This window comes from Capricornis sumatraensis, chromosome 2 (assembly GCF_032405125.1).
Source record: "Capricornis sumatraensis isolate serow.1 chromosome 2, serow.2, whole genome shotgun sequence".
Classification (NCBI taxonomy): domain Eukaryota; kingdom Metazoa; phylum Chordata; class Mammalia; order Artiodactyla; family Bovidae; genus Capricornis; species Capricornis sumatraensis.
The window spans coordinates 213,685,323-213,710,745 of NC_091070.1; the positions used below are offsets into that span (position 1 = coordinate 213,685,323).

Sequence of the window (25,423 nt, forward strand, 5' to 3'; positions counted from 1 at the left end):
GACAGCTGTAAACAGTCCATCCTCAAAACACATGTCGTTGTTCAGTCGCCAAGTCATGTCTGACTCTGAGACCCCATGGACTGCAGCATGCCAGATTGTCCCTCACTATCTCCTGGGGTTTGCTCAAGTTCATGTTCACTGAATCACTGATGCCATCCAGCCATCTCATCCTCTGTCGCCCTCTTCTCCTCCTACACAAGACGTGTAGTCTCATATAATTTCTCTGGTCCGCCGGGGGCCCCAGGGACAGGGGAGCCTGGTGGGCTACCATCTATGGGGTCGCACAGAGTCAGACACAACTGAAGCGACGTAGCAGCAGCAGCAGCAGCAGCAACCACAGTGAATTTTCATAAGTGCCAATGATTTAGAGAAAGCTCAATGAAGTTTCCGAGCCATGTGAAAAGACGGATTTCATCTGGGACTTGGTTTCACCTCTCCACCTGGTCCCTGAGTGCCAGCTCACTCCCCTTGTGGCCACGTCCAGATCAGGCAGTCCTTAGCTTTGAGTTGTACTCCCTAGAGCTGTTTCCCCTCTGCCTCTCACCTTCGCTCTCAACTCTAGACAGACCTCCCGCCCTCAGACCCCGAGTGACCTCACCCTGTTGAAAAGCCTCCTGAGGCCCCTGAGCTGGTGGATCAAGAGGGAAAGTGGGGAGACTGTGGAAAACAGTGGAGTCAGGAGACAAAACCTGGCCCCTCCGAGGGGCCTCCTCGCCCTCCGAGCCAGCCCTTTGGAGTAATTAACGCAAGCCAGAGGGAGGGAAGGGCCAGCTGGGTGGTGAGGTCCCCAGGTCCCATCCCCTTGGGATGCTGAAGGTTGAATGCCGAGACCCGCAGGCAGGCGGTGTCAGCGCAGGCAGGGGCGCCAGGCTGACCGACTGGCCAAGCCCACCCTTCTTGTCTCTCTCCCAGTGTACGTGTCTCTGACGTGTGCCTTCCGCTACGGCCAGGAAGACATCGACGTGATCGGCCTGAGCTTCCGCAGGGACCTCTACTTCTCCCAGATCCAAGTGTTTCCTCCCGTGGGGGCCTCGGGCGCCACCACGAAGCTGCAGGAGAGCCTGATCAAGAAGCTGGGGGCCAACACCTACCCCTTCCTGCTTACGGTGGGTGACGTCGCACCCCGCCCCCACCGCTGCACAGGTTCCTTCCACCCCCAGCGCCTTGTGACATGACCGGTGGCCAAGGAACGGGGCCAGAGAGATGGCTTCACAAGCACGGGCCTTCAAATTGCACCCTTCTAGCACGGAGGAAATTCTAGATTGCCTGGGCTGTCATCGTCTTTTTTTTTAAGTCCTTGAAAATAGCCTCCTAGCCTTTGAAGGCACTGTTTCAACCTACAGTTTAAATATTTAAACTGCATCCGACCACCTAATTATACGTGCGTGTCACGCCTTCACTTGCTCGTCTATAAAAAGAAAGAAGTGCCCCTCAGTTGGCCTTGAGGAGTTTCTAAGCAGGCAAGAGTTCCCTGTGAGCCAGGAGATCTTAGTGAAATGAGATCCTGTCTGTAGCCTTGAGCACAGCCTGGGGGGTCACGGAAGAGAAATCCCTGGTGGAACAGAGGGACCCTGGGGCCAGAGTGCCTGCCTCTGATGACTCCACCCTGGACTTGCTGTGGGGGTAGCTACCCTCTTCACTAGCATGTTTATGGGTCTTAAGATTACATATTCCTCCAAAGTTATATGATTCAGGCTTAAAACGGCAGGAGATTCTGACACAAGCTACAACGAGAAAGAACCTTAACAACGTAATGCTAGGTGAAAGAAACCAGTCGCCTAAGGACAAATGCTGTGTGATTCCACTTACATGAGGGATCTGGAGGAGTTAAATTCATGGAGACAGAAAGTAGAGGGGTGGTCTCCAGGGCATGGGAGAGGAGGGAATCAGGGAATTGATGTTTAATGGGTACAGAGCTTCTGCTTGGGATGACGGAAAAGTTCTCGAAATGGATGATGGGGACCATTGCAGGACAATGTGAATGTCCTTAATGCTGCTGAACTGTATGCTTAAAATAGTAAGGTTTATGTTCTGTGTATATATATATTATATATATACACATTAATATATAATACACACATATATATATGTATATATGGGCTTCCTAGGTGGCACTAGTGGTGAAGAATCTGCCTGCCAATGCAGGAGACACAGGAGACCCAAGTTCAAGCCCAGGCTCAAGAAGGTCCCCTGGAGGAGGAAATGGCAACCCACTCCAGTATTCTTGCCTGGAGAATCCCTTCTTCAGAAGAGCCCGGTGGTGCAGTCCACGGGGTCACAAAGAGTCGGACATGACTGAGTGTGCACGCATGGTGGAAAACACGTGGAATAACATTCTCTGAAAGAAATGATCTGTTGTTTCTTTCCACAGTTTCCTGACTACTTGCCCTGTTCGGTGATGCTGCAGCCAGCTCCGCAAGATGTGGGCAAGGTTGGTTCCAGAATGAATCCCAGGGACTCATTCATTCCTTCAAAGGACTTTTAAAAATAGCCTTTCTCTCTCTCTCTTTTTTTAAAAAAGAGGCTTTTTAAAATAGCCTCTCTCTCTTTTTTTAAACAATCTGTTTTATTTATTTATTCTTTAATTTTAAACGTTTTATTTTGTATTGAGCTATAGCCAATTAACAAGCAAGGTTGTAATACTGTAGCTTTTTGTTGTGGAAGAGTTCAGACATACCCAAAAGTAGAGAGAACCTATAATGAATGAGCCTATCACTTGCCTTGGGCATTTCCTAACCATGAGCAGCCCTGTGAGTGAAACAGACGGTCTCTCTCCTCCCTGAGAAGGCTTGTGAGCTGGTCTACGAGCAAGCATAGGAGCTGGTCAGTGTGAACAGAGACAGAGAAGCGCTAAGCGTTTCACAAGGAGGGAACAGCGCGTGCCCCAGGTGGACAGGTGGGAGAGCTCGGCTTGGGCGGGAAGCGGCATGGGGTGGGCGTGGAGCGGCGCAGCGAGAACACAGGGCTAAGAACTCCAAGTGCTGGTGGGTACGGATGCGCATTTATTTTCAAGCCAGGTTTTAGTGTTGTTGAGATTCCACAGTTTCACAAGACCAGTAGGACTGTGACTGACGTGCTAGCTGGTGGAGGGCCCATCCCCACGCTGGTGCCCCCATGCCCACCCCGTCATGTTAACACAAGAAAGAAGGAGGTTAACGCACGGTGGGGGATCATGCTGGGGCCAGGTAGGGGGCAGGCAGAGGGGCCGGCAGATGCATCTGTTCCACCCGTGCAAGGTTTTTTAATTTCGTTGATTTAAAATTCAGGAGCCTTCGCTCCAATTTCCATTTCCAGCTTCTCTTCAGAAGTTGGGAGAGCTGCCAGCGCCAGGTCCCCTGGCAGCCTGGCCACGCTTGACTGCAGCTACAGTGCAGCTGCCCGCCGGGGTCGGGCGTTGGAGCCCCAGCACGGGTGTCCATGGGCCCCCGCGGGGCCTGGGAGCACTGCGCCTGTCCCCCGGCTGCAGGCAGTGGACCGTCAGCAACAGACACGCACAGCCACTTACGAGGACAGCTGACCGAGGGTGGGCTGGACGCCATGAGAGGCGGAGGGAGGCGAGGACCAGTCAGGACGCCTGACTCACCCTCTGCAGCTGCTGGTGGGGCACGTCCTGCAGGCTGGTGGCCTTTGCTGGGGCCTCGGGGCCCATGGCATTCTCCTTGCACTAATGCCATTATTTCATCATGAGCACACTTCCAGATCTAGTCTTTATTTTTTAAGGATTTTTGTTTTTTAATGTGGGCCATTTTTAAACTCTTTATTAAATCTGTTACAATAGTTTAAAAAAAATTTTTTTTATTTTTCGGCTGTACTGGGTCTTCGTTATGGCCTGTGCGCTTACTTGCCCCGTGGCATGTGGGATCCTAGCTCCCCGCTCAGGGATTGAACCCTTACCCCCTGCAATGGAAGGCGAAGTCTTAACCACTGGACCACCAGGGATGTCTCCAGATCTAGTCTTACTGGTGCAGCTCTGAAAAGCAGATGGCTGATGTAGAAAAAGAAAGTGCCACGAAACCTCCCCCAAGTGAGCTGTGACCCCATCCAGCTCTGGAAGGCAGGTGCAGACCGCAGCTCTGTCTCATCTCTTGTCCCCTTGCAGAGCTGTGGGGTCGACTTTGAGATCAAAGCATTCGCCACGCACAGCGCAGATGTGGAAGAGGACAAAATTCCCAAGAAGTAAGAGTGTGGCTGTGGGAATAGGGGAGGGGTCTGGGGTCAAGGGGTGGGGGTAAGAAACCTCCCCTCACTTTATGTCTGCGAGATGGACTCCTCCCCCTAGGCTGGTGTAGTGGGTCATGGAGCCTCCCCAGGTCAGGACCATCAGGAGGGACCGTCTACACATAGGGTGGGCGTCCGTGGCTGACCATCCAGGGGCAACGCAGCAGAAAATGACAGGAGCGTAACCAACCTCAAGGGTTTGTGTAAGCTCCTGAAGGCCTCCACAGTCCCTTGAGTTTCCTTCTTCTTTTGCATTTTGTTGTGGTAGTGGTAAAATACACATAACACGAAGCTGACCATTTTAACCATTTTCAAGGGTACAGCTCAGCGGCATTAAACATAGTCATTACCTTGTATAGCCACTTGTACACTGTCTGCTACCTATATATAGCATTTGCGATATATATGATAATACATATGGGATATATATATATATATATATATATATATACATGATATATCTATCCTGAATGCTATATAAATGATGATAGCATTTCTGAAATACCCCCAAACTATCTGTATCCTAAATGCTATCATCACCCCAAACAGAAACTCTGCCCACTAGGCAGTGACTCCTGTCCTCCCGGGCCCTGATGCTCATTTTTCTTGTTCCTGAATGAGGTTTCCAACTGTGCCCTCAACGCTTGCCCCCTCATACTCAGCATTCACACTCAGAGGACACCTGTGCCGAATGGCAATGACAAGGCATCAGATTTGTAGAGTTCTGAAACGTAATGTAGGCACACATTCTTACCGCAGCTTCACCCCAGAGGAGTCCGAGCCGGTGTCCTCACAGAGGGTGAGAGGGACCCTCAGAGGGCGGACGGGTCCACACCACCCGCCAGGTGCCGGCCCCCAGACCTGACCCGGCTACCAGTCCTGCATCCATCGGGAGCATCCCCGAGGGATCCCAGTCTGGGGATGAGGCAGGGGGTAGGGGGGTGACCTGGTGGGCTGTCCTGAGGAGGCCCAGGTGCTGATCCCGGGACTGTCCATGATGTCTCATCCACAGGAGCTCTGTGCGTTTGCTGATCCGGAAGGTACAGCACGCACCGCGTGAGATGGGTCCCCAGCCCCGAGCCGAGGCCTCCTGGCAGTTCTTCATGTCGGACAAGCCCCTGCGCCTCACCGTCTCGCTCAGCAAAGAGGTGACTGTGGAGCCGGCCTGCGGGGAGCCCGCACAGGCCCTCAGCTGGGGGTGGGCTGCAGGCAGTCTTGGGTGTAGTGGTAAACACCAACCTATGAGGTCAGTGAAGGTGACCCTGAGACTAGGGCCAAACTGGCTTGCATTCTACTCATCATGGGTCCCAGCAACCTGGGGGAGGTTTGCCCCCCCACCCCCCATCTCTGCCTCAGGGAGCCTCTTAGTGCAGCGTCAATCGGTGTTACAAATTGTTTGCTTCCCTCAAACTGACGTTGGGCAGTAACGGCGAGGGGGTGGCTGTGTCACGTGAGAATGTCATGGCCAAGAGGTGAAGAGCCGCTGGCCAGGGCTGTCTCTGGTCCCTCTGGTCAACAAGAGTCACGCACACATTGGCACAGCCCAGCAGACCATATGTGTGCGTGTGTGTGTGTGTGTACATGTGTGTGTGTCTATGTGTGCATGAGTGTGCATGTGTGGGTATGCTCGCTTGTGTGTGCACGGATGTCTGCACGTGCATGCATGCGTGTGTGTGCATGCACGTGTATGTGTGTGTGCAACAACATGCCCGTCTGGTGTAACACGGAGTCACCACGGGACGAGCTCCACCTCTGCCCCTCACCACATTCTCCTCTCTTTTCACTCATTCTGCCCCAAATAACTTCCTGATCCCGCTCAAGCGCCCTGGGCCAGCTCTGCGTGACACTCAGGACTCGGGCGTCGTGGCTGGAGCCCATGCCGTTGCCTCAGCCTCCCACACACGGGGCAGAGCCTGCTCCAGACACATCCCCACAGGAGCCACGATGCCCTCACCTTGCCTTCCTCACAAGCGTGGGAATTCAGCCACTCTGCCTCCAGTTAAAGGACTGGGATGAGTTCAGAACGACATGACCAGGCTCTCTTCCCCTTTTCTGTCCCATCTGCTAACTTCTTCAGATCTATTACCACGGGGAACCCATTCCTGTGACCGTGGCCGTGACCAACAGCACAGAGAAGACAGTGAAGAAGATTAAAGTGCTAGGTAGGACCTCCCGCTCCAGGCTGGACGGCAGAGCCCTCCAAGCCCCAGTGGCCGTGTTTCCCAGGCCTCTCCTCTGGTCTCTCGGGACCTCCTGGGTCCTTGGAACCTCCCGTTTATCTCTGTTGTCAGGGCAGCAGGACCTTAGAGGAGGAGGTCCCTTAAGTGTCCTCTCTGTAGCCTCCTGCCCAGCTTAGAGCCGTCTTCCATCCTAGGACAACATCCCCAACAGGACGTCTTCCCGTCCTTCCTTGTCCCACCTTCCTGGAGGGTCCAGGTCTTGGGGGGGAGGGAGGAGAGGGAGGGGTTTCCTTTCTGCACAGAGTAGTGGGAGGGACCTGGCCTTCTGCTGTGGGCTCGTGCTGTGCCCATCCTCTCAGAATCTAGCAGGCAGTCACAGCAGGGCTTCCTGGTCTACCTTCCCTGGTTTCGTGATCTGTTGATTGAGCGCACTGGACATGCTTTGTAAATGGTCATCCCCACTGTCACGGCTGCTGTTGTGTCACTGTGTAATGGCCTGGCCTCCCATATATTCGGGAGAGGGGCCTCTGACTTACTGGTCCACTGGTCCAGCACACTGCCTCAGGTCAAAGGGCGTCAAAGTGAGGGGGGATGCTCTGCGATCTCAGTCTCATGTGGGTGAAGTAAAAAGACGTTATAGAATGACCTGGAAAGGAAAACTGTCCATCCACTTCTTCCTCAGGCCCTTGATGACTGAGCTAGAGTTAGGGTAACCACCTGTCCTGGGTTAACCAGGACCAAGGACTTCCAGTGCTAAAACGGGCCAGTCCCAGGCAGACCAGGACAGCTGGTCACCTAAGTGTCATCCACTACATTCTTCTCTCCCTCTTATCCATCATAGATAAGGCTCAGGAATCGGATGCACTCATACTGAAATATTCTAGATTTTTCTTAATGCTAATATACACATTTACATTAAAGCTTTGTTTTTGTGTGAGTTTAGTTTCTATGCTTTTAAGTCTCTGTAGGACCTGGCATGATTATTTAGCATGTTGTATGTAGTGTCCTGGAGAAGGCAATGGCAACCCACTCCAGTACTCTTGCCTGGAAAATCCCATGGACGGAGGAGCCTGGTAGGCTGCAGTCCATGGGGTCGCTAAGAGTTGGACATGACTGAGCAACTTCACCTTCACTTTTCACTTTCCTGCATTGGAGAAGGAAATGGCAACCCACTCCAGTGTTCTTGCCTAGAGAATCCCAGGGATTGGGGAGCCTCGTGGGCTGCTGTCTGTGGGGTCACACAGAGTCGGACACGACTGAAGCGACTTAGCATGTAGTGTTCCATATGGTATTTCACAAAGCAGCAGGACGGAGAAAGTACCATTTGATAATTATTTTTTAAGTTGTTTCTCCAAATTTTATGAACACTAACATCTGAACCCCTAATGTTTGAAAGAAGCTGTTGAATTTCTGAAGCCAGATATTGAGAACTTTGTATAGGCCGAGCGCTGTGTTGATCAGTTCACACAAATTATTTCTTTTGATTCTCAAATTTTATTTTCATGGAAATTAAAAACCATCTCTTTGAGGGTGTCCCTGGTGGTCCAGGAAGCTCCATGCTTCTACTGCAGGAGGTGTGGGTTCAATCCCGGGTTGGAGAAATTATTCATGCTACAGGTGGGGCCAAAAAAAATTAAATTAAAAATCACCTTTGTAATCATCACAACAACTATATAAGTTAGATGCAATTATCACCCTCATTTTGCTGATGGGGAAATTGAGGCTCAGGGAAGCTCAGTAACTATCCCAGTGCTGATGGCTAGGCGGGGATTTGAGCCCAGGTAGTCTGGCCCCAGAGCCCACCTTCCTGTTCACCACACCACACCCACAAACAATCGTGTGCTGCACGATTCTCCAGGCAAGAATACTGGAGTGGGTTGCCCTGCTCTCCTCCAGGGGACCTTCCCGACCCAGAGATGGAACCCGCCTCTGGTATGTCTCCTGCATTGGCAGGCAGGGCCTTTACCACTAGCGTTGCCTGGGAAGCCTGGCCTAGGCCAGGACAGGAATCTCAGCCTTGAAGCTGAGCCTGAGAGGTGCACTCAGATGGCCATTAGAGAGGGAAGGCCAACCAGGTCCCCGGAAGGCAGCACGCAGGACCTCACCCCGAGCCTCCCTACGCTGTCTTCCCTTTGCAGTGGAACAAGTGGCCAACGTGGTTCTCTACTCGAGCGATTATTACATCAAGCCGGTGGCTGCGGAGGAAACACAGTGAGTAGCGGCTTGGGTTTCTATTTCCTGGGCGGTTCCGGCTTCTTTGTCAAGTTCCCCTTTTCAGTCATTGCTGAAGAAGGAAGTAGAGTGGTCAGCCAGCTCCCCAGCTTGCCACGTCCTTCCCCTTTCCTCACGTCAAGGGCTGCAAAGTCACAGGAGTTCTGAGAGCTGGGTCGAGCTAGCAAATGATGGGGAGCAGAAAAATGAAGCCTGAATCGTCACAAGCGGGAAGGGCTAGAGCTTTCTATTGATCCTTAAATAAGTGGGTAGGAATCTGATACTGTTTCTGACCCCCAGAGCAGGTCATCAAATAACCTGTCAGCCCACATGAGGGGTCTCTATCTTTTGATCTCCACAATTTGAAAATCTGGTACCCATGACGAGGAGATTAGAATGCTCTCTCAGTACTCCACCACTAGTCATGAGTGACTTTTCTCCCTCCATTAGAATAAAAATCAAATGGAAAACAAACAAACAATAAAACCCAAGTGAGAATCCTGTGATGGCTTCTTCGTGGTGCAGCAGGAGACCTGGCCGGTTTTGCTTCGTGCTAGGCACTCAGGTTCATTTAACACACAGCTTTCGGGGGGTTACCACCCCCCCACCCAGGAAGGGTCATTTGGGAAGGTGTTTTCCTGTTTTCCAAGCCCCATTGTATGACAAAAATACTCTCATCATTGGAGGAAGGCGGTGGGGTGAGGAAAGACAGCAGATTCAGCAAGAAAACATTACATAATACTTAAAAGGCCACTTCGGGATAAAGTGTTACTTAAAGCAGAACCTGGCCTGAGTTTACATCTCAGGGGAGAGAGGCAGGAAATGAGCCGCTGACTGCCACTGCCAGGCCAGGCCCAGGGTCAGTTCCACTTTCAGATGGCATCCTTGCCCACACCGGTGCCTGGGAGTCTTCCCGGCTCACCTGTTGGCATGTGCCCAATAGCAATAGGAGGAAATGGTCCCCAGCTGAGGTTTCCCCTAATATACCCCATTATCTGGTCCTCCTTTCAGCTCATTTTGCATCAAAGAGTCCCAGAAAACTGGACAGCATCTTCGGTACCCTCAAAAATGTGGGAGTGAAAGTGAGGCTTTAGGGGCTCTGGTGGGTGGGCCACCTGGGAACCAGGTCAGCCCTGATGCCCAAGCTGTTACCTACCATCCAGTCCCAGATCCCAAAGGTGCTGGGAAGTGGCCAGGTGGGGCTTTGGTCCAGGGTCTTTGGTCCAGGCCATGGTCCAAGTGCAGCCCGGGGGTCTCTTTCTACTGTAGTTATCTTGACAAGGTAATTTCTGCTTCTGTCATTCTGCTGCCCAAACCAAGCTTATTAAGAGAAGATTCCCCCTGGTCCCAAATGCAAGGATGTGGGCCACCTTGTCTCAAGCAGGATTCTGTAAAGGGTGTGCCCAGGAGCCTCTTGTGTGCACTTGGAGGCTGGAGAAGCCACAGCCAACTTCAGCTCTCCAGGGAGACTGAGGAGGCTGGCCGTGGGGCTGTCTGGAGGCAGGCTGAGAAAAGGGCCCGAGGCTGGCTCCCTGGGCAGGGCTTCCGGGGCCCTGCCTTCTCCTGGCCGGGCACAAAGATGAAGGTTATGCCAGGAACATGGCTAGAGCCCACCTGGGCTCTGCGATTGGAGAGCCCGAGAGGCTGCGTGGTGGCTGTTGGCACAGGCCTGGGGGCAGCCTGTGGACGGGCGGCAGAGCTGACTCTCCAGCCTCCGATGCTGCTCTGTGAGCCGGGGATGCTGCCCGACCTGGGGAAACCACGCTGTGGTGCCCTCCGCTGCACCCAGGCGCATGGTTTGGCAGGGGGTCCCTGTGTCTATCAGATGCTGGGGAACGTCCCGCCCGGCTGTTGATGGAGGTGATCTGGGGGAGAAAGAGCCTGTGCTGCTATGAACTCCAAACCTTCCAGTCTGTCCAGTTCACGTGGGAGACTCCCGGGCACTCCCGTCCCCCTCCTGGCTGGGACAACGCCCAGCCTGGGCTCTCTGCTGGCACTGACCAGTCGCCCTGCAGCCCATCAAGTGCTTCATGCAGTCTCGGGAGGAAACTGGGTGTGGTCCCTGACCCTTGGGCCAGTCAGTCCCACTTCACCTCACAGAACATTCCAGAAATTCAGCCCTGGGAGCAGGCTGAGAAACGCTCCAAGGTTGCTGCCAGCCTGTTGTGAGACGTCGCTCATGCTCTCCTCCTCCTCATAAGACATGCACGGCCCCTCCGGGCTGCCTTTCCCACGAGTCGTGGGGAACGTGGATTCTGGGAATTGTGTGAGCGTAGACGAGGCCTCCTGGGGGTCCTGGTGGCCTTAAGCCTGTGAGAGCAACTGGCTAAATCCACCATGTTTCTTCCTGCAGGGAAAGAGTGCCACCAAACAGCTCGCTGACCAAGACGCTGACGCTGGTGCCCTTGCTGGCCAACAACCGTGAGAGAAGGGGCATCGCCCTGGACGGGAAGATCAAGCATGAGGACACGAACCTGGCCTCCAGCACCATGTGAGCCCCCGAGACTCAGTGCTGGGGGAGGTGGGGGGAAGGGGTCTGTGCCCCTTCTCATCCCAGTCCTGGGCTCACAGCTGGCATGTGGTGTGGTGGCCGGCGATGCAAACCCAGCGCTCAGTGGCCCAAGTAGGGATCCCTCGCCTGTGCCTGCTATGACGTAGCAACTACAGCTCTGGGCTCTGGAGACAGCCTTGGCCGAACCCCGCTCCCTTGCTGACCGTCTGGGCTACTGCATCAGCTGTCTGAGCGAGGACCTCAGTTTCCCCATCCGTAGGGTATGAGAGCTGACATGGATTACAGGAGAAAGGCCACATCAAATGTGGGGCCCAGCACACAGTGAGTGCTCCAGAAAAGTCAGCTAGTACCTCTAAGAAATAGCATCAGCTAGCATTGAACTGAGTGCCTCACGAAGGATGGAAACATCATTTATTCATTTCCATCTGGAACGGTAAGGAACAGGGGGTCCTGAGGGCTACGGACGTCAGCTCAATTTAAATGAAACTAAGCACTGATCTGCTGACCCAGCGCAGAATGTTGGGCTGAATTGAGCCAGCGGATCCAGTAGAAACTAGATCAAAGCTTCTAAGTCAAATACCCCTGCTACTCCTCACCGCCCTCTGGGGCTTCTGCTCCCGGCAGCGTGTGTGCGGATGAGCCTGAGGATTGGGGGTAGGCGCTGTGACCAGGCTCGGGGCTTACTGCCAGCTCCCCATACCACCCCACCCCCATCCTGTGTGACCCACGGCCCCAGCGATCGCCTCCAGGTGATGCTGCCAGGAAAAGCTCTGAGATGAACAGTTGGGGCAGTGAACGTCAAGCAAAAAACAGGATCGTGGGAATCAAAGGGTTTCTGAGGACGATTTTCCAGCTGGCGTGTTAGATTCTAAGCATGTCTGTGATGCTCTGGGAGATAGGCAAACAGGGAGACAACACCCTAGATCCAGGAACTCAAGGGTGAGGAATCACAAAGGTCAAAATGACATGTGTGTTTGTAAAGATCTTCTGAGATTCGTGGAGTGTTATGTAAACACGCCCGTCTCTCCATGCTTTCTTTGGTAAGGAAGGTGAATTTCTACTCATTTCATGGATGAGGAAATTGAAGTTTCACCAGATGAGAGGCTCAGCCAGGGACACTGGGTCAGTCAGTGGTAGAGCAAAGCCCACCCCTAGTCCCCAGCCTCGAGTTGATGCTTTCAAATTGTGATGCTGTGGAGAAGATTCTTGAGAGCCCCTTGGACAGCAAAGAGATCCAACCAGTCCATCCTGAAGCAAATCAGTCCTGAATATTCATTGGAAGGACTGATGCTGAAGCTCCAATACTTTGGCCACCTGATGAGAAGAGCTGACTGATTGGAAAAGATTCTGATGCTGGGAGAGCCTGAGGGCAGGGGGGAAAGAGGGTGACAGATGATGAAATGTTTGGATGGTGTCACCGACTCAACTGACATGAATGTGAAAGTCGCTCAGTCGTGTCTGACTCTTTGTGACCCCATGGACTATACTGTCCATGGAATTCTCCAGGCCAGAATACTGGAGTGGGTAGCCTTTCCCTTCTCCAAGGAACTTGCCAACCCAGGCATCAAACCCAGGTCCCCTGTATTGCAGACGGATGGATTCTTTACCAGCTGAGCCACCAAGGGATCCCAAGCATACTGGAGTGGGTAGCCTATCCATTCTTCAGCAGATCTTCTCGACCTGGGAATTGAACAGGGTCTCCTGCATTGCAGGTGGATTCTTTACCAACTGAGCTACCTGGGAAGCCCATGAGTTTGAGCAAACTCCAGGAGATAGCGAAGGACAGGGAAGCCTAGCACGCTGCAGTCTATGGGGCTGCAAAGCGTCGGATACAAAACAACTTAATGAGTGAATGATGATAAATCCAGAGCCCCCGATCCACCCAGTGTCAGGGCTGCCTTCCAGCTCCCCAGTGAGGACACAGCAGAACACGAATGATCTGGTCTCTTGGAGAGGGTGGTCCCCCACCTGGGGAGCCTAGGGAGAAGGGTTGCTCCATCGGGTCTCTGCTTCCTACTGCTCCTCTGCATTCTTCCATTTTTCTTTTCTGTTTCAACAGCATAAAGGAGGGAATAGACAAGACCGTCATGGGGATCCTGGTGTCTTACCAGATCAAGGTGAAGCTCACGGTGTCAGGGTGAGTGTCCACGCCCCAACATGCCACCTGCTCTGTCTGGCCATCAGCCATCTGAATGGTTTTGTTCCCCAGCGATTGGGAGACAGAAAGCAAGAAAGGTCCACAAATTCTACCCATTACATGGTAGGGTTTGAGAAAGACTCTCTTTGTCTAGTTTCACAACTCTGCCTGATGTAACATTACAGAGAAAAAGATAGAAAAGCAGACTGCAAAACACATACACTACGGGTACCTCCTTGCAGTCCAAGGGACTCTCAAGAGTCTTCTCCAATACCACAAAAGCATCAATTCTTCAGTGCTCAGCCTTCTTTATAGTCCAACTCTCACATCCATACATACCACTGGAAAAACCATAGCCTTGACTAGACGAACCTTTGTTTGCAAAGTAATGTCTCTGTTTTTTAATATGTTGTCTAGGTTGGTCATAGCTTTTCTTCCAAGGAGTGTCTTTTAATTTCATGACTGCAGTCACCATTTGCAGTGATTTTGGAGCCCAAGAAAATAAAGTCTGTCACTGTTCCCATTGTTTCCCCTTCTATTTGCCATGGAGTGATGGATCAGATGCCATGATCTTAGTTTCTTGAATGTTCAGCTTTTTCACTCTCCTCTTTCACTTTCATCCAGAGTCTCTTTAGTTCTTCTTTGCTTTCTGCCATAAGGGCGGTGTCATCTGCATATCTGAGGTTACTGATATTTCTCCCAGCAATCTTGATTCCGGCTTGTGCTTCATCCAGCCCAACATTTCGCCTGATGTACTCTGCATATAAGTTAAATAAGCAGGGTGACAATCTACAGCCTTCATGTACTCCTTTCCCAATTTGGAACAAGTCTGCTGTTCCATGTCCAGTTCTGACTTGCTTCTTGACCTGCATACAGATTTCTCAGGAGTCAGGTAAGATGGTCTGGTATTCCCAACTCTTGAAGAATTTTCCAGTTTGTTGTGATCTCCCCAGTCAAAGGGTTTGACGTTATCAATAAAGCAGAAGTAGATGTTTTTCTGGAACTCTTGCTTTTTCTAAGATCCAACAGATGTTGGAAATTTGCTCTCTGGTTCCTCTGCCTTTTCTAAATCCAGCTTGAATATCTGGAAGTTCATGGTTCACGTACTGTCAAAGCCTGGCTTGGAGAATTTTGAGCATTACTTTGCTAGCGTGTGAGATGAGTGCAATTGTGTGGTAGTTTGAGCATTCTTTGGCATTGCCCTTCTTTGGAATTGGAGTGAAAAATGACCTTTTCCAGTCTTGTGGCCACTGCTGAGTTTTCCAGATTTGCTGGCATATTGACTTCAGCACTTTCACAGCATTATCTTTTAGGATTTAAAATAGCTCAACTGGAGTTCCACCTCCTCCACTAGCTTTGTTCATAGTGATGCTTCCTGAGGCCCACTTAACTTTGCATTTCTGGATGTCTGGCTCTAGGTGAGTGATCACGCCATCACGCTTATCTGGCTCATGAAGATCTTTTTTGTACAGTTCTTCTGTGTATTCTTGCCACCTCTTCTTAATATCTTTTGTTTCTGTTGGGTCCCTGCCATTTCTGTCCTTTATTGAGACCATGCATGAAATGTTCCCTTGGCATCTCTAATTTCCTTGAAGAGTTCTCTAGTTCTCTTCAGAAAAGCATGGCAGCTGGGAAATGAGGTCACAGTGCATCTCAGGAGGCTCCATCCATGATGGGGGGCCTTCTTGCCCCCCAAGTCATTACAGGACTGGGGAGTCTCCTTTTCACACTACAGCACAGATATCTCATAGTTCTGAGGAAATGGTTTTCCATCTTTTTTTGAATTCAATTTCTTTCAATTTAAAAATCTCATCAAGGGACTTCCCTGGCGGTCCTATGATTAAAATTGTGTGCTTCCAACTCAATGGGTGTGGTTCAATTCCTAGTTGGAGAACTAAGATCCCACATACCACGTGGCATGGTCCAAAAAAAAAGGAAAGAAATCTCATCAAAAGGGAAAAACTCAACTTCTCATTTTCCTTTTGAAATTCCATTGCCAAAGGCTCTGGCATTTTACCTTAATGAGTCCTGGGTAGTTCAGCCATCAAGGCAAATCTATGTGTTTATTCTATAAGTCTCAGTGGACAAAGAGTTCCTCAAATTTTGGTTGGGACCACAAAGTAGAACATGGGTTGATTTTGCAGATTTTGTTAACACAACATTGTAGTTGTCCTGTTTTACAAAGCGTATAGTGTTGAGACTTCCCTGGCAGTCCCATGGTTAAGACTCTGTGTTTCCAATGCCAGGGACCCAGGTTCGATTCCTGGCTATGGAATTAAGATCCAAAATGCCCTGCAGCAAGGACAAGATATATATGAAATGATATATATATATGATATAGTATCTATATCTATAAAGTATATAGTGCTTTCTTTCACTTTCTCTGAGAGGCTCTAAAACAGAGGCGAATGTAGCAGTCAAGCTAAGCGTTTAGCAGGTATTTCATGGTGACCATTGTGGCCACGAGAGAAATTCTGGACTGGGGTTTATTCTTGAACTTTAGGGCTTAAACCTAAGTGATTCCTCTTTTTAACTAATCCGCTTGAGAAAGACATGAAGTCACAAGCAGAGAGGAATAGCGGAGTGCACCGTGAGGAGCACGAAGATCCTGAAAGTTGTGGGTGATGAAGGGCCCGAGGGGGACGCATCCATTTCTGAATAGCGGCAAGGAGGGCCGTGTTAACACCGTGGACAGTCTCCATAGCCCTGTTTGTGTTTTTGTTTCCTAGCCTTCTGGGAGAGCTCACTTCCAGGTAAGCCTCGTCACTGTCCTTCTCTGCTTGATTCCAGGGTCTGAAGGGGACAAACCTGGGGTTTAAAACAGGACAGTGAAATCCGGTTTCCCAGTGCCATGCTCAGCGACGTAGGGAAACTTGCCCGCTCACACTGTGCAAACCTTGGCTGACAGGTGTGAGGCTGGGACGTTTCGTGGAGACTGTAGCTAGGTCTGCCCCTGGATGAAGACACACACATAGATTAGACACACTCAGAAAACAGGCACAATCCATGCAGTTGCCCCTGTGTGTACGCTCGTGTGTTCAGGGGTGAAATATACATAACCATTTTAACCTTTTAAACCCGTGCAGTTCAGGAACTTCCCTGGTGGTCCACTGGTTAAGATTTTGTGCTTCCAATGCAGGGGGCACAGGTTCAATCCCTGGTCGGGAAGCTAAGACTCACACGCTGCTTGGTGCAACCAAAACAGAAAAAAACACCAAACGATAGAGTTCAGTGGCGTCAAGGACACTCGCTGAGTTGCGTGACTGTCAAGATTCTCCAGTTCTTGTACCCTCTGCCCGTCCGAGAAGGACACCCCGTGCCTGTGGAGCCATCTCTCCCACTCTCCCCACTCACTGCTCGGCAACTGCTAATCTGCCTTCACTGTAGACTCGCCTCATTTGGACATTTCACAAGAACGGGATCAGGCAACACTTGTCCCCGCGGGACCAGCTTCCGCTCGGCGCGTTTACAGTGCCCCTGTCGTCAGTGCTTCTCTCCCGTTTGTGGCTGAGATTCAGTCCACGGTGCGAGTGGACCACATTGTGTTCATCCATTCATTGTGGGTGGACCCTTGGCTTGTCTCCACCTTCGGGCCTTTGTGAATAGCGACGGCGGGCTTCTAAATCAGGCACACAGAGGCAGCAGGCAGACGCGTCTGAGGCAGGCGCTGGCCTTACATGCTCCGTCACTGACTCCTGTGGCCCCCCCTCCCGTGGAGCCAGGGCAACCTCTCTCCGAGGCCCCGGCCACACGGGCACCCACCAGGGCACCTTAGCAACAGATGAGATTTGACCAAAGCGGTGACCCCAGGGTGGGAGGCGGTGGGTCCTGGGTGAAACAGGGAGTAACCCTTGTCCCCTCCCCGACCCCCCGACCCCTTTCCATTCTTCCTGTGTCCAGATTTTCCTTCTGTCCCTTCCTGACTCCCTGCCCTCCTTTTTCTGTATAAATTCCAAGCTACCTCAAAGTCCTGTAGCTTCTGGAATTGGCTGGACTCTGCTCATCACAAGGGACTGCTCTCCATAAGACCCAGGTCTCCAGCATTGCAGGCAGATTCTTTACCTTCTGAGCCACGAGGGGAGCCCAGGTGGCACTAGTGGTAAAGAAATCGTCTGCCATTGCAAGAGACGTACGTTTGATCCCCGAGTTGGGAAGATCCCCTGGAGAAGGGCATGGCAACCCACTCCAGTATTCTTGCCTGGAGAATCCCATGGACAGAGGAGCCTGGGGAGGCTACAGTCCACAGGGTCTCAAAGAGTCAGACATAACTGAATTGACTTAGCATACATTATGTCCCTAGACGTCCCACTACTTAGCATGTCCCTGAAACTAATAACCAGGAGGAAGGGGGACCCCAAAATCCTGGCCGCCTCAGCCTCGTGCAAGTGGAGTTTCCGGACCACATTCCAGGGAATACATTTAAAAATCCCTTCCTGACCACTTCCTGATTTCTGGTTTGTTTTGTTTTGGACCTCGCTGAGTCCTCCTTCAGCTGAGGCCTGGGGATCTTTCTCGAAGCTCTGCAACCACAGCTCTCAGCTGTGCATTTACAACCGTGTGCATCCTGACCGCTCTGCCTCCTTTGTTTCTAGTGAAGTGGCCACTGAGGTGCCGTTCCGCCTCATGCATCCTCAGCCAGAGGACCCAGGTCAGTCACGCCTTGTCTTGGCTTTCTCTAGTCCTTCGCCACCCGCGGATTTCTTACTTAGCCTCTGCTAGTTCTTCCTTGACCACATCTCTGGGCATGGACAGGGCCAGGCATGCGAGGTTGCTGGCCACATTCAAGTGCCCTGGGCCCTCCCAGAAACCAGGGCTCAGCGACTATGTCAGGGCGCTCGTCCAGTGGTCCAGGCGGTTTGTCCAGCTCCAGTGAGTGCCCGGAGGACGTAGCATCCTTGCTTGGATGCGGGCTATCTCATTAGGTTTTGTTAGGAATGATTTAAAAGCAGACGCTTTGCTGTAAATAGACTTGGGTTGAGATTTAAGGAAAACTCAGGCAAAAGATAAATTTGACAGCCTGAGGCTTTCGTGTTTCATTTGGGAGCATTAACAGGAATTTAGAAAGTGAGTGTTTTTGAGAGTGGCAGTTGTGATGAGAATACAGAAGTTACTAGAAACGAGGATCAGGCTGGTATCCTAATGCCTGGGCTCCTTTGAATGTCAATCCATTGGCTCTTGCATGGATGTTAAAACCAAATGAAGCCGTGGTTGTGCAGCTCTGTGAGCAAGCTAAAAACCAGAGGGCTTTAGCTTGTAAAGCTATGCATGTAAATAGGTGAATTGTATGATACGTGGGTTGGACTTCTCCAGTGGCTCAGATGGTAGGGAATCTGCCTGTGATGCAGGAGACCCAAGTCTGATCCTTGGGTCGGGAAGGTCCCTTGGAGAAGGAAATGGCAACCCACTCCAGTATTCTTGCCTGGAGAATCCCAGGGACAGAGGAGCCTGGCGGGCTACAGTCCATGGGGTCACAAAGAGCGACTAAGCACAGCGCAGCACAGCTCTTTCGAAAGAGATAAGTGAACCAGCAAAATTAATATCGACGCAATCTCAGAAATTCTGAGGAAGAATTCTCCACTGTGTGTTAAGGTGGCTTAGTTGGCAGGAAAGAAAAATGGACCTGTCTGGATGAGAACCCTCCAGAGTTATAGTAATTAAGAACATTTTAAGTAAAAGTGGTGTAAACAAGTGGGGTTTATTTTTCTTATATTTTATAAAAAGCCTTTCTACACTGATAGTGAGACAGCATTTAAACATCAGAATGAGCCCCCATAATCATTTTGGCTTTGTCTCAAAACTATTTTGTCTCAAAGTATGTCTTCCAAATATTTTGGATTCAAATACTCAATGTGCTTTGGCAAAAACTTCCCTTGGGGGAAAAACACACAGCCTAACCATATTTATTATTATTATTCATTTATGCTTGTGTCATTAAAGCACTATTTTAAACTCTGTGAGATTGAGATGCATTCTGGTCCCTTTCAAGGACATTTTAAAAGGCCGTTTTAAAACTATGACCGGAGGAGATGTCATCGCTGGTGTCAGATCCTTTTCTGGCCCTGTGAACAGACTTTAGGACTTCTCTTGGGGGAAGTGGGGTTATTCCTTTCCTGGGTATGACGTCTTCATGTTCCAGTCATTATGGCCCTTACAATGAACATATTACCACATCAAGGCTAAGACAATGATCTTTCATACTGTCAGATTTCAGGGAGAAAGAACAAATTACCCCCACGGACTAGGGGTTCTGATTCCCTGAGGTTTATGCGTCCCAAGTTTAATTTGCAGATGCACACTCATATCTCTCTCACTAGCCTGGTCCCTGACTCCCTGAGTCTAGACGAGGAGATGCTAAATAGAGGAAGCATAAACTAGAAGAAGGCCTGCCAGGGCTAGACGCCAAGTGATTTGTATGCAGTAAGTGCTAGAGAAATGCTACTGAGTTTTTACTGTCCTCTGTTTAGAGCATTCTTACAGAATTCAGGTGTTGACTCTCTTCAAGGCTGATGGTCGCACTTAGTATAATTTTATGCTCAGCACCGAAGGGGGGCGTCCAGGATGGTTCTTGCCCGGGGTTGCTTTGACGCATCAGCCTCTTGGTAGGTCCCCTCACCCTCCAACAGCCACTGGGGTGCAGGTTCGCTGTCAAGTCCCAGGACTCACCCCTAGAGAGCAGGATGTGGAAGGTGGCCCCGGTGTACTTCCACATGGGAAGTGGGCTGTTAACAGCTCCCGGGGGCTCTGACCTGGACAGGGTCCAAAGGACATGTTGTAGGGAGAAAGGCTTTGAAAAGAGAAGCCCAGCCTTGGAGGGGGTGAGGTTAAGCAGGGAGAGGGTCTAGAGGTGAGGTTGTGGCTGTTCCGTCTGGGGAGGTGCAGGTTGCGGGGGCAACTTTTGGAGGAAACGATGGTTAAAAATGCAGGGAAAGGGATGTCCCTGGTGGCCCAGGGGCTAAGACTCTGTGTTCCCAATGCAGGGGGCCCAAGTTCGATCCCTGGTCAGGGAACCAGATCCCACATGCTGCAACTAAGACTCTGAGCAGCCAAATCAATAAATGACTATTTTAACAAAAACAACAAAAATGCAGGGAGAAAGGCCCTCTGAGGGGGACCTGGCCAAGAAGCAGGAATGACATGCACTTTTTATGAAATGCGTTTCTGGACCTTTTATTGCTCCACCTGTAAAGTGACCTATTGAAGGAAGAAGAGTTCTGCTAGACAGGACAGATGCTAACAGATGTCTCTCCTCTCTTCCACGCTCGCAGATAGCGCCATGGAAAGGTGAGCACTGCCCGGCATTATCCCCGTTCTGTGACCTCCTCCTCCGCAACCCTAGAGCGAGCCTTCACACTTGCGTGTGTTTCTTCTTCTTCTTTTTTTTGAAATGCAAGTGCCTGACTTAGGCTTTGATTGCCGAGGCATCCACTTCAAAGAGGCATCCACTCCAGCGACGGCTGTCTTGAATAGACACATTGCCAGCCCCAGGACTAGATCCCAGCCAGGCTGGCTCTCCCCACTGAGGCACCTCTGTTGTAGAGATTTCGGTTGATTTCAGTAGCAGATCCTTCGAGCCACTTGTTCTTTTGTCTTGGTACGCTTTAAATTCTCCTCTCTTCTGTTTTAAAACTCACCAATAAAGAGTGAGCCCTCGAAACTCTAGAGCCCCCCTGCCTCAACCCCAATAAAGGCAGAACACCCCAGGCCCGTGTCCCTGAGCTCTCTTTATCCATGACTTTGCTGTGTGGTCCAAGGTGTGCTGTGTACCTTCCAGGTCCTGTAAGTAATAAACCTTTATTTTCTCAAAGTTTCTGGATGGTTATTGCTGAAAGGCGTCTTGCAATCCTAACAGGAACCACGAGGGCCGGGCCAGCCATAACAGTGGTTATTGATAGGCTAAGACCTGCACAAAAACACACCCCTTTGGCGGGGGAGGGGGGGGTTTCTTTCTGTAGACGCCCCACGCTCTCAACACTGGCGCACGCCCTGGCTTTCCTTTTGCTCCCTACTATCCGGGCATGCACACATGTGGACACACGCACACATGTGCACGCATGCACACACACAGTTATCCCAAGCATGTATGTGTGCTGTGTGGGTTCCTTCATTGTTTCATATTTTTGTTTGCTAAAGCGATTTTACACGGAAAGCTAGGAGGAGGACGGCCTTGTCCCCCGTCGCATCAGTGGGAGAATCTTGATGGGTTCCTCTTGCAAAAGGAAGATCAAGAACCTTGTTTTTCCTCCAGATTTCATCACAAGCTCCAAAGAACATGCCTTGATCAAAATGTTCTTTGTTTTTATTTTAGTTTTCAGGATGAAAATTTTGTTTTTGAGGAGTTTGCTCGCCAAAATCTGAAAGATGCAGGAGAATATAAGGAAGAGAAGACAGACCAGGAGGCGGCTATGGATGAGTGAAGAGGCCGGCTCAGGACGTGGGATGCGGGGTTGCTAGCCACATGGTAGCTAGGGCTCCAAGTTAGCCCTTTAGTGATGCTAAATTCCAAAATGTGGGTCTTTTTCACAGAAATAAAGTTTGTTCTGCCCTGACTGTGAGTCAAGCTGACTTGTTGGGGAGGCTGAGTGAGTTAGTAATGCGCAAGGGGCAGCCTGGAGCCTGGGGGTGCGGGGGCATGGGAGAGTGGGTTGGGGGAGAAGAACCCGTTAAGGTTAGAAGGCACCCTAAAACCATGTGCTCGCCCCACGGGGGGCTGGTGTGTCCCAGGCTTTCTCTAGGGCCTCTGGGGTAGGCTGTTTCCCTGGAAACTTGGGGAAGGGGGTGGTGCGGGGCAGTGTGTCTAGTGACCTGAGCTATCCTAGCTCCAGGGCACCCACAGAGCCTCCCGAGAAGGGCAGTGGACAAATGTGGGCAAAATCACTCTTCATCTCTGATTCAACTTTGGTGAAGAATCCACCTGCAATGCGGGAGACCTGGGTTCGATCCCTGGGTAGGGAAGATCCCCTGGAGAAGGGAAAGGCTACCCACTCCAGTATTCTGGCCTGGAGAGTTCCATGGTCTATACAGTCCATGGAGTTGCAAAGTCGGACACGACTGGGCACCTTTTCCACTTTCACTTTCACTGCACTTTGGATCCAAGTCCTGCTTGAGCTCTGGGTTGTTGGGTGTTTCTATTGAATGCAAGCAATGAAATTCGAGTTGTCTGGTATAAAGGGGAAAAAAGGAATGCATTGGAAGGACTCAGAGTGGCTCAGAGAACTGACTTAAAGGAAAAATCTGAGCTGCCACATCTGGGGTGGGTGGAAATCAGAGAAGCCCCAGGGGTCATGGCCCAGGAGCTCCGGGTCCTGCCCTCTGGGTTGGCCATTCACCCCTGGTGGCCTAGCACCAAATGCTCCTAGTCTCTGAGTCTCTGGTTCCAGTGTGCTATTCCTGGGAAGGCGACTCTGGCCTGACTTCGGCCAGGGGATCAATGCCTCGGGGCCAGCGATGGCAGAGCCCAGCCCTGGGAATGGGTTGTCCTAGAAGAGGGGGTTCTCCGTGAGTCCCATGGGCTTCTTGGTTAGACTGCCTTCACTGGGTTTGGGCATTGAAGGGGTCAGGGAAAGGAAAGCTCGTGTCCAGGAGGAAAGTGAAGCTGAAGAAGAAGATGTAACAGAGGTGATGCCGGGGCCCTGTCTTTCCAGAGTCCTCTTCTTGGCCCGTGGTACCCCAGCCTTGGGGTCTGCTGCTGATGGCAGAGAGACTGAATGGCTCTCTTGGTGCACACGGAGGGCCTGGGGGATGTGTGGACCCCCTGGTCCATGCCTCAAGGAAATAGGATGAAAGGGGATTGGGGCGTTCTACACAGTGTGTAACCCACTCACAGGAAGGGTGAGGGTGGACAGGAGGGGGCCATTGTGGGCTGGACACTCAGGGTCAGGTCTCCAGGACCAAGAGCAGAGGCAGAGGACCAGAGTGGGAAGGCCCCTCACCTGGGTTTGTTCGGGACGATTCCAGGCTGTCTGTGTCCTGGGGACTGGGATTTAGATTGGAGGCTCTCCTCAGGAACCTAGGATGGGATCTCATACTCACAAATCAAAGTCTGAACTTGAGCGTTGAATAGGAGGCTTTCCGATATTGACAGCAATGAGGAATCATTTCTGGAGAAGAGCTAATTACAATACAGGCAGAAAACTGGGCCTTTGGCCTGTGGGTGAGCAGGGTTGGACCCAACCTCCCTGTCATTTTTTTCTGCCTTGCTAAGGGAACAGTAAGCAGGCTGCCATTCCAGCCACGCCCCTGTCTCAGGACACAGGGTTGGAGGCACGCTCCTCTGGGGATCGGAGCCCTTCCGCTGCCTGCCCACCGCCCAAGCCCACAAGTCGGCTGTGGTTGGCTCCTGCCGGAGATCCTGGGCAAGACGGCGACCTGGGGCTGTGCCCGGCGGGGATGGTGAGAGGATCAGTCACTCGGTTCCTGCATTGCTCGACCCCAGGATATCCTAAGTCAGCGTGGACAGTAATAGGCCGGACCTTTGAAAGCATGTGGGTGTGAGAGCCAGAGAGGAAGGCCAATCTCCGGAGAACAAAGGTCAGAACAGCCCTGGCCCTTCAGGTTATTTTGGTAACAAAACGCCTGACTTTCGCGTGCTGGCTAGTTTACCATCTGCGGCTGGCCACCCCCGTGAGAATTCTGGGGTGGGAGCAGGAAGTGAGCCACTGCTGCCTGACCAGGATAAGGAATCTTGCCTGGCTGAGCCTGTGCACCAGGGATGTGTCTGCTTGCCGTGCAGACCCCTGGCATTGAGAGGCAGGATGTCCGTGTGCAGGTTGGATGGGCGGCCCAGGGCTTTCTAGGTACGTGCGGTGGGAGACACAGGGTGCCAGGGAGCTGAGGGTGTTGCAGGGAGAAAGTGGGGTCTGAGAACTTGGGGCAAAGTTTGCAACCTGCAACCAAAGGGCTGGAGAAGTAGGGATCGCTGCTGTTTTTTGGGTACCAACCATGCCTCCCACTCATTAGATGAGAAAACTGCAGTTCAGAGAGGTTATGTCCCTTACCCAAGGTCACAAAGCTAGTGAGAGTTGGAGTCAAGACTTAAACTCTGGTTTCCTGGAGTCGATAAGAATCAGAACTCTCCTCACAACAATTTTTTTTTTTTGGCTGCACCACATGGCATACGAGACTTTAGCTCCCTGACTTGGGATCCAACTTGTGCCCCTAGAGTGGAAGTATAGAGTTTTAACCACTGGACTGCCAGGCAGTTCCCTTCACTCGTCTTTTGATGCTGAATCTGTATATGAGAGTTTGAGGGGGAGGAAGGGGAAGATTGGCATTTATGATTCAACAAATGGCTGCCCTGAAGTTTTTTTTTAAGTTGAAAATATTAATATTATTGAGGTAGTTATAGATTCACACGCAGTAGTAGGGAGCAATACAGAGGGATTCCCCAAAGGTAACATCTTGCAAAACTATAGCTGATACCATGACCAGGAAATTGACACTCACACAGTCCATCCGTCTTTTTCATATTTCCCCCATTTTAGTTTGTACTTGCATTCATGTGTGTGTGTGTGTCTTTTATCATGTGTAGATAACTTCTTTTTAGAGCATCTGTTTTCCTATTCCTCTAAGATTTTTCACTGCTTGCTTCCCAGTCTAACCTCATGGCCCTAAGGGTCTAGTTTACTGATCCTCGGCAGGTGGGCAGGGCGGGGGCTGGAGGTGGCCGCATTTGGAAATGTATGGGGGGCAGCATTTGGTGACATGGGTCCCCCGGGGCCAGGGAAAGTTTATGTCACATGCAGCGAAGAAATCTCCTGCTCCAGATGTCAGTCATCACCCTAGTTCAGGGTAAAACAATTCCCATGTGTTCAAGTGCACCGTTTTATCCATTCTAACGTGAAGCGGTTCTTTCTGACAGGAGGTGCACTTCTGCACTGACAGGTCAAGAAAAGAAAGATTAGGTTGGATGTGAAGTGTGTTATTACTGCCACCTCGAATATGCCCTTAAGGTGGGGTAGACTCGGGGAGCAGCGTATTGTTAGCGATGATTCATAACGTGACTCACTCCATCAGGAGGCGCCCGGTGACTGCGCGCTTACAGGCACCACCTCGGGGGAGGTCTCCAAGGGAACAGCTCAGCAGCCACCCGGGAACACAAAGGCTTCTTCGATCATCAGAGAAAATATGCCAGTTATGTGCCTCTGATTGCAGAACAGAATACAGTTC

At 51.2% G+C, this 25,423-nt stretch overlaps 1 protein-coding gene across 1 annotated transcript in view; it reads left to right on the top strand.

The window, feature by feature from the left end:
• Positions 1 to 21,672, top strand: part of SAG (S-antigen visual arrestin) — a 29,913-nt gene extending 8,241 nt beyond the window's left edge. Inside the window, exons 4-15 of the mRNA XM_068964939.1 lie at positions 913 to 1,106; positions 2,372 to 2,431; positions 4,100 to 4,176; positions 5,231 to 5,366; positions 6,296 to 6,380; positions 8,537 to 8,609; positions 10,963 to 11,100; positions 13,181 to 13,258; positions 15,988 to 16,011; positions 17,851 to 17,906; positions 20,524 to 20,539; positions 21,564 to 21,672. Of these exons, the coding sequence (XP_068821040.1) occupies positions 913 to 1,106; positions 2,372 to 2,431; positions 4,100 to 4,176; positions 5,231 to 5,366; positions 6,296 to 6,380; positions 8,537 to 8,609; positions 10,963 to 11,100; positions 13,181 to 13,258; positions 15,988 to 16,011; positions 17,851 to 17,906; positions 20,524 to 20,539; positions 21,564 to 21,672 (1,046 nt within the window). The remainder of the gene's footprint in view (positions 1 to 912; positions 1,107 to 2,371; positions 2,432 to 4,099; positions 4,177 to 5,230; positions 5,367 to 6,295; positions 6,381 to 8,536; positions 8,610 to 10,962; positions 11,101 to 13,180; positions 13,259 to 15,987; positions 16,012 to 17,850; positions 17,907 to 20,523; positions 20,540 to 21,563) is intronic.
• Positions 21,673 to 25,423: the final 3,751 nt, after the last annotated feature.